This window comes from Epinephelus moara, chromosome 8 (genome assembly GCF_006386435.1).
Source record: "Epinephelus moara isolate mb chromosome 8, YSFRI_EMoa_1.0, whole genome shotgun sequence".
In the NCBI taxonomy this organism is placed as follows: domain Eukaryota; kingdom Metazoa; phylum Chordata; class Actinopteri; order Perciformes; family Serranidae; genus Epinephelus; species Epinephelus moara.
This window is the reverse complement of record NC_065513.1, coordinates 45,325,859-45,334,727: the sequence shown is the minus strand read 5'-3', so window position 1 is coordinate 45,334,727 and position 8,869 is coordinate 45,325,859. Positions and strand designations below refer to the sequence as shown.

Here is an 8,869-nt window from a genome sequence, read left to right as displayed (position 1 = left end):
AGGCAGTGCACAACAGCAAACCTAGTGGTGAAACCATTTCGCTTTTTGCCCCTTTAAAGACTAATTGTATTTATTCAACAGCATTTTAAATATTGATTATCTGATATGAATTGTATACCTGATGTCTGAAGTGTGGCTGAATAAGCTTCTCCTCTGAATATCTGACCTGTTTGATCCATTTATATTGGTGAGGACAGACTAAATGAGAAACTGCTGTCAGTATAATCCAGTACAGTTCAACAGCACCACAATCTACAACTCAACACTTCAATAAAATGTCAGACTGAATATTAAACTGCTGTTGTTTTTTCTAGGTGTACCAAGTAAACTGTCACGTCTCCATAAAAATGTAGACAGAAAGCATAATGATGAGACAAATGCAGTGATGGACAGTAACTAAGTATATTTACTCAAGTAGCTACTGTACTTAAGTACAAATTTGATGTACTTGTACTTTGGGTATTTCCATTTTGTGCTACTTTATACTTAGAGGGAAATACTGTACATTCTACTCAAGCTACATTTATTTGATAGCTATAGTTACTTTTCAGATAGTTTGTTTTATATGTTGTTGTTTCATATTTACAAGTTGCTGTGTGTTGTTATAGATCAGACTAGTGCACCAGTGACAGGTGTTAAAATTAGTTCTACCATGACAACTTTTAAATGCTGCCAACATGTAGCCTACGTGTAAATTGATCGATTAATACTCAATACATATTCATGTATATGATGATTACAACACTTGAAATTGGGTCACTGCATATTGAGTACTTTTAACTCTTCATTTGAAGTAGTCCTACATTCTGCTGACAATACCCAGATACTTTTACTCAAGTCAGATTTGCAGCACTTTGACTTGTGACTGAGTTTTTGTTCTTTGTTGTGATATTACTACTTTTCCTGGTACTTTGTCCACAACTGGACAAACATACCAAACAATAGAGACACGCAAGCATAGCATGTCTCATCCTCATCCTCAGCTGTCCTTCTGGGATCTGCCTCCTCAGCTGGGCAGCCTCCTCCTCAGCCTGCAGGTACAGCAATCCTGCTGCAATAACTGTACCAAGACGCCTTCTCCGATCCATGTCAGTTATTGATTTTTGATTTCCATCTCACCAATGCTCACGATCACAATAACCACCAACTCTCCACAAACTTTCCTCCCCGCAGCTGGCTTTTGATTATAATCAGAAACCAGCCGCGGGGAAAAGGTTTTAAAAGACATGTTATGAAAATATTTTGGCTATTTATATGTTTTTGTGTGTCAGTTATATATGTTGAAACATTAAAAACATATACATATTAATTTCTTACAATGACAATGAAAAGCTGCAGGACTGGGCTGTGTTTATATTGTTTTATTATAAATGCATGTATACAACACAGTACAACAGCCAAGGCGAGCGGAGGTGGTGACATCATCAAGTTCACTGCTGTTCCAAAAGCAGAAATGACTGTCCTCCCGTCCTCCTGTCCTCCCGTTCTTGGGAAGTCCGGACTCTTGCATGGACTTGCCAAGTTCTGACTTTGAGAAACACCCAGGAAGCTGATGCTTTTTATTTTTCTTCACATTTCCCATCATTCCTTTCTCCTGCAGCCTGGCCCTCACATCCTGAGCAGAACAGGTCACCTGACCGCCAGCGACATACAATGGGTGAGTCAGCGCCAACGTTCACAGCTGCACTGCAGTTAGCCTCACTGTTAGCATCCCTGCTACCATTGCTGTTAGCCTCACTGTTAGCATCCCTGTTACCATTGCTGTTAGCCTCACTGTTAGCATCCCTGTTACCATTGCTGTTAGCTCCACTGTTAGCAACCCTGCTGCCATTGCTGTTAGCTCCACATCACCCTCACTGTTAGCATCACTGTTAGCATACCTGTTAGCTTCAATGTTAGCCTCACTGTTAGCCTGTCAACCTCACTCTTAGCATACCTGTGAGCTTCACTGTGAGCCTCGCTGTTAGCTTCACTGTTAGCATCACCCTCACTGTTAGCATCACTGTTAGCATACCTGTTAGCTTCACTGTTATCCTGTCAACCTCAATGTTAGCCTCACTGTTAGCCTGTTAGCATCACTGTTAGCAGTTCTCTCAGTGGTGTTGTATCTTGTTTTATTTTTGAAGGGTTAAAATGTCCAACACCTTGTTTCCTTCCCTTTTCTGGTAGCCGTTGCCATGGTAACCTTCTCTGTGTGGTTTCTGCAGCAGACGGTGAAGCAGTTTCTAGCATTAGCTCGGCGCTACAGGCTGCCACTGTTCCTCGCCGACACCGCCGCACTGACGCTGCTCTCCCACGATGCTTTGCGGCAGCGTGACCGGCTGGTGCATGAGCCACACTGCAGCTTCCTGTGCACCGGCCGGCCAGTCACATCATTCGCACTGCATGCGAATCTGTGGAAGTATGAAGTGAGTGATGCGTTCACGACAACACGTAACATTAACATATAACAGTGGTCATCTGTCGTGTGGAGCTAATGCTAAAATAAAAAATATAATATTTATAAATAAAAGTCTTATGATTAGCTACAGGTTAATATTTAGTTTTTTGTCCATTAGCCCGGCTTCCTATTGGCTGCAGAGCAGAAAGGCTTCGAGCTGCTGGAGCTGCGAGGAGAGGACCCACGATTAGCCAGTCTGGATACCCTATCAGGAGAGGAGATCCCTCTGCACTTCCTGCTCCGCCTCCATGGTTACATCATTCAGGTGGGTGGGGCCACAACACCAAAAAACACAGAGGCTGCGGTCGAAAAGTCCCTCCTATTGTCTATTCCTAACCACTTTTCCTTGACCTCAATGGAAAACATCACGAGGTCAAGGGCAGATGTGAAGGAGAATTCATAAGGATTCAGGAAAACACAACTGCGGTGCTGAGAGAATCCGACTGCACTTACACTGGGCTACGTAATGATGCAACGGCGGATGTTATTGACGTGGGTCTGCTGTGGTGAAACTACAGTGTTCTGAAGATGGACTACAAAAAGCGCATCTTAGATATTGCGCCCCGTACGTTCTTATCGTGTTGATTCATGCAGGATATATAAACGTGGACAACACGGCTAAAGAATCGCTGCAAGTATTTAATGACCTCAAACAGATATCTTTTAACGTTACAGTCTTTTGTATTTTTTGTTATGATCCTTCCACTGTAGCTCTGCAGGGAAACACTGTACAGGGGAATACAAAGTGGGAAGCAGTAACTTCATTGATTATTTAAATCTCCAGATACGCCAAGTATATGCACATTTACGCACGAGGCACATCACTGTACTTCATTGATTATCTATCTATTTTTTTAGATTCAATTTTATTTATATAGCACCAAATCACAACAAAAGTCATCTCAGGGCACTTTACACATAGAGCAGGTCTAGATAATACTCTTGAATCTATCTATCTATCTATCTATCTATCTATCTATCTATCTATCTATCTATCTGTCTATCTGTCTACCTATCTGTCTATCTATCTATCTATCTATCTATCTATCTATCTATCTATCTATCTATCTACCTACCTATCTGTCTATCTATCTATCTATCTATCTATCTATCTATCTATCTAGGCCATAAGCATAGCCGATGCCAATGTTTTGAGATGCAGTAGGGGCAGATAACAGATGCAGTAGGGGCAGATAATATAGATATAACAATAAAGGCGAAAAACAAGTAGGATTCTGGTTTTGGTTTAATTTCTATATCAATTAGCCATTTGAAGACGAAAACAGGAAAAGCACATGGATTTCCGTTTTTTCTCATTCACACGAAAATCGGAAAATTAAAATGATGCATTGTATATTTGTATATTTGTTTATCCTGTTATAAAACAAGTTAAACAAAGCTGTGGACGGAGGGTACACCAACAGTAGCGAAACATTCATAGTTCACATCTAAGTTTAACATAATGTTGAAAGTTGAAAACATACAGCATATGAACAAGTTATGGCATCATAATGTTGATCTTTTTCTTTCCTAATCATTTGAGTTTGTGAATGGTGCGTCGCTTGGTCGCTTTAAATATTGCCACCGTAAGGACTTGTGTGACGGAATCATCTCCTTTCCTTTCGTAAAGGATGGTCCTGTGTACCCCATGCTAAAGGAGATTGGAAAGGAAGCACTGAAGCACCTTTCCTTAAAATTTTGAGAATTCGACCAGCTCTTATCATGGCTGCCACTGAGATTAGGAACCTTCCTAAGCAAAAAACACTATTTGACCGCAGCCACAGTAAGCACATAGAATCCAGCACAGCAACAAACAGTAAGTGGGCAGCCACATTGAATATGATTGTTCCAGATGGTGTCAGTAAATATACAGTGGTGTGAAAAAGTGTTTGCCCCCTTCCTGATTTCTTACTTTTTTGCATGTTTTCCACACTTAAATGTTTCAGATCATCAAACAAATTTAAACATTAGTCAAAGATAACACAAGTAAACACAAAATGCAGTTTTTAAATGAAGGGTTTTATTAATGAGGAAGAAAAAAATCCAAAGCTACATGGCCCTGTGTGAAAAAGTGTNGGCAGGGGCCGGATGGAAGAGGCAGTCATCACACGACTTAGGATAGGGCACACAGGACTGAATAATACACTACATAAAATAGGTAAACACCCTGATGGCAAATGTAATCACTGTGGTAAGTCTGAATCTGTCCAGCATGTTGTGTAGAGCATATGAGGAGGAAAGGAGGGCACTGATAACAGCAGCAGAGAAGGCCAAGATATGTTTAAGTGTAGGGAACCTGCTCGGAGTAGAGTCAAATAATATACTCAAACATTTAATCATATATCTAAAAGATACAAGGCTGATGGAGAGGAATTAATTTCCCTTTTTTTGGGGGGGGTTTGGTTTTGTCTGCAAATCTACTGTCCCCCACTCCAGTCCAGTAGGTGGCGGTAATGCACCTTCAAGTTGGTTGCCAACCGTCAATAAACTCCATAGAAGAAGAAGAAGAACAAGAAGAAGAAGAAGAAGGATGGCCCAATTCTAATCCGATCCCTTACAGACTCACTGACTTAGAGGCGCGTTCATGTGAAGTGCGTGAGTGTGTGAGGGCTGTCCCATTGTCAAATCGTCAGTGAGTCAGTGAGTGAGCCCTTTATGCCCCCTTACCGTAGGTCAGCAGCGATGCGGACTTACGGTAAGGAAATTACCCACAGTTCATAGTGTTGTGATGTCAAATACAGGGGTTGCCCTCGGAACACCGGAAGTGTTATTAAAAAAAAAAAAAACGAAAACACGGTCGGCAGATATGCAAATTGCAATGTTATGGAAGGAAGTGTGAAAAAAAACAGATAGACAAACAATGAAACATTACATTAACAAGGATTTAAGATGGTACATAAACACACATGAAGTCAGAGGAATACCAGTGGTTATATTCCACACACAAAGAATATCTATCTATATGTATATCTATCTATATATATATAAATATATATATAGATAGATATACATATAGATAGATATCTATATAGTAGATATCTATCTATATCTATCTATCTATATAGATATTCTTTGTGTGTGGAATATATGCTGACAATAACCAATAAACGATCACGCCCAGAGCCGCCAGTGTCAACAACATTTTGTAGAGAGGGGGATAAGTGCTGTCCCATTCCTATTTGTAGCATCCGGAGCCCTTTCAGACTCTCACACTCAATCACTTCAGCTGACGTCAGTTAAGTCAGTGAGGGTTCAGGGCTTGAGTCTTTAGGGACCGGATTGGAATTGGGCCGATTTTACTTCGAAAGTCCCCGCAGGAAGCGGTCGTTTCAAAGATGGCGCCGGTTGTTGTCGCTGCTGACAGCTCGGAGTTTTTCGCGCCGTTGTTCGGTTTTTCCGCCGTTAGTCCCGAACACAGAGTTCCGGTTTGGGTGTCATGAGGAACCGGTTACCGTGCAGTGTTACCGGATGCCTCGTGTGAACCGGACGGCCGTCTTATCGCTGCTGATCGTCAGTAGCTCCGTGTTCCTGCTGTTCCAGTTGTATTACTACCGGAAGTACGTCAGTAAGGTGAGCCACACGTCAACAACACAGCACGCCACAACCAAGGATTTCGATACATTTATTTGGATTCATGTTTTTATCATCATTTACACTTTCCAACATGTCCACTGCTGAATAATGACATTCATAAAATAACCTGATTTAGATCAAACAGAAAAGTTTTTAAATGACGTCACAGGTCATCTGTGTCATAATTCAACCACTCAGACACGATGTGGCTCAGTAGGCTCGTTAGAGATGAACTGCGCCTGGACAGTAGACGAGATCAGCAGGAGGTGGTGACACAAAGCTGCCTCAGGTCAGACAGTTTCCCGACAGTTTCCAGCAGCCTTCAGTCCGTACAGGAAGTTACAGACACACTAACATCCTGTCTGGAATGATGTCAATTCATTAAAGAAGTGATCAGACCCACATATCAGTTTGTTTTCAGTCTCCAGTTGTTTAAATTATGATAGATTAATTTATTAAAATGCTTTACAGGTGATCTGTAGTTTATGTTCATGGTTTATCCTCCATTTGATATGAACTCTCCTGTAAATCAGCATCATATCAGTTTGACCTGTCCCCTCAACTACACAGGCTGAATACACTGTGTTTGACTATAAGCTTCATATTTTATACAAGACAACAGCTTTCATTAAGGCTCAGTCAGATACAGTCAGGGCTGTTAATACACAGTAGATTCTGTATAGTTTATGATGAATGTGTTCAGTCTGTGACAACTAAACTTCACCATCAGTCACACAACATGTTTCTGTTCACAGAATAAACCTTCAGATCAGACAAATACAATCTTAATCTCTGAAATTCAACAAAAATGAGTAGTTTATCTAAAACGTCGTCTTGTCGAGTCGACATCTGAACCAATCAGCTGTTAGATCAGGTGAGAGCCAGGCGGTGCAGTCGGTGGAGAGCAGCTGCAGCGCCTGGCTCTAAAAACTGCGGCCACCTCGCTCTTGCAGTTTTATCACCGTCCACTTTTGTAATACGTCAGAGCAAGTCGGGATGAAGTCGGACACAAAACTAACCAGCATGCATTGTGTGCCGATCGCTGGTGATCGAATCTGCTCAGGCCTGACTCATCTCGAACGAACCTATTTTAACAAATCAGCTCTAACAGGAAGTGAGTGTTTTTATGACTTCCTGTACAGACTGAAGGCTGATGGAAACTGCAGCCTCTTGTCTCCACCCCGCTGCTGCTGCCTCCTGATTGGTCCACTGCACAGGCGCAGTCGGTCTCCAACGATCTCGATGTGATAAACAGGAGTTGTTTCTCAGAGTCAAGGAAGGATCCTCAAACAGCTGAATTTGAAGGACGCTACGTCATGGACCCGTCGAAGGACTGTTCCAGTGTCAAGGATCCCTCTGAGTTTCACGAAGGACTGAGTCCTTCTCTCAGAGAAATTAGAAGGATGCATGTGTGGATATAAAATCCCCACAATGCTTTGCACAGTACATGATTTGAAGTGTGGGCGGGGCCTCTTCAATGAAACCTGCGCAGCAGAGCTCGGCAGGATTTAGATTAATATGTCATTTATTTGGATGAATGTCTTTACTCCATTACTCCACCTACTCTTAAATATGATGCAGAAATATATTCTCCCCAAAAGTCACGTGACTCTGACAATACTGACACGTGTGTTTAAAACTGTCCAACAACATTAGAGTGTTAAACTGATCACAGTGAAACCTCCTCAGTCTGCTGAGGGTTAATGATGATCACATGAGGACACTTGTTAGTCTGTTCCAATGAATGAGAGGAAGGACTCTTGTCTCTGTGGGATCTTTCCTTGGGAGGACGGGTCCTCCCAAGGAAAGATCCTTAGCTGTTTCTCAATATGCGTTCTTGTGCGGACTTATGTTCTTGTGGATTTGTGACACGTCATCAGTCACAGCCCAAGTGCTGTTCCAATTCAAAGTTCACATCTAGCCAAGTTCAGTCCAAATGCCCGGATGTGTTCTCGCCACGCCCCTTTTACCAGGGATGCATCAGAGCAGACTTGTGTGGACTAGCAGGGCTCGACAGTGCGAGCGTTTCACTCGCATTTGCGACTAAAAATAGGTGTGTGTGAACTGTAAAAAATATTTAGGGGCACATGTGCGCATAAAAAAAACAGCTGAAGCAGCCTATATTTTTGTCAATAAAAAAATATGATAATCTAACCACAAATGTTTGAGGAACTCCAGCCGCCTTCCCTCTTCCCCGTGTGACACGGTTATGGGCGGTTTCCAAGCCACTGTCGGCACAATGAATATAAGTCCCACTGTCGGCAGGGTGGAAATAAGTCAAAGTGTGGAGGTAGCGGCGGACCTACGTACGGGGAAGCCTGCTCCGTTCTCCCCGCAGTTAGGGACCGTTCTCCACGGTACCGCTGCTGGGCAGGGTGGAAATAAAGCCCTTTTCACACAGAGAGCGCAAATCGCAGACCTCCGCCGACGAACCCATTCATTGTGTATGTGCTACCGCGGCACAAGAGCGCACCGCTCTGCCGCCGAGCTGATGCCGCGGCGTCTGCGCGCCGCCAGCCTGCGCTCGAACTGAATTTTTTTTAATTTCACCGCAACGCGCTGTGACGACACCTCGGCGCGTCCAATAGCAGAGAAGAGCCTGAAGTAGACCCGGAAGCGGTCACCATGGAGCTGTAGCTCTTGAACGAGCCTGTACTCTCCCAAATCCTGTCTTGCGCGCCTTGCTCTCCGCTTGCTCTGCGCTCTACCCCGTGGTGGGCGCCGCAAAAGCAGAGTGTCAGAGGACCTGGAGAATGTTTTAGGATAGTAATAACATTATATAAGATAATCATATTGCAAAGATAATATATATAAGATAATAACATTAAAGACAAAATTAAATTGCAATACTTTTTC

At 42.7% G+C, this 8,869-nt stretch overlaps 1 protein-coding gene across 1 annotated transcript in view; it reads left to right on the top strand.

The window, feature by feature from the left end:
• Positions 1-1,496: 1,496 nt before the first annotated feature.
• fktn (fukutin) overlaps positions 1,497-8,869 on the top strand; it is a 17,209-nt gene continuing 9,836 nt past the window's right edge. Inside the window, exons 1-4 of the mRNA XM_050052074.1 lie at positions 1,497-1,657; positions 2,208-2,408; positions 2,559-2,825; positions 5,900-6,010. Coding sequence (XP_049908031.1) covers positions 1,553-1,657; positions 2,208-2,408; positions 2,559-2,825; positions 5,900-6,010 — 684 coding nt within the window. The 5' untranslated portion in view covers positions 1,497-1,552. The remainder of the gene's footprint in view (positions 1,658-2,207; positions 2,409-2,558; positions 2,826-5,899; positions 6,011-8,869) is intronic.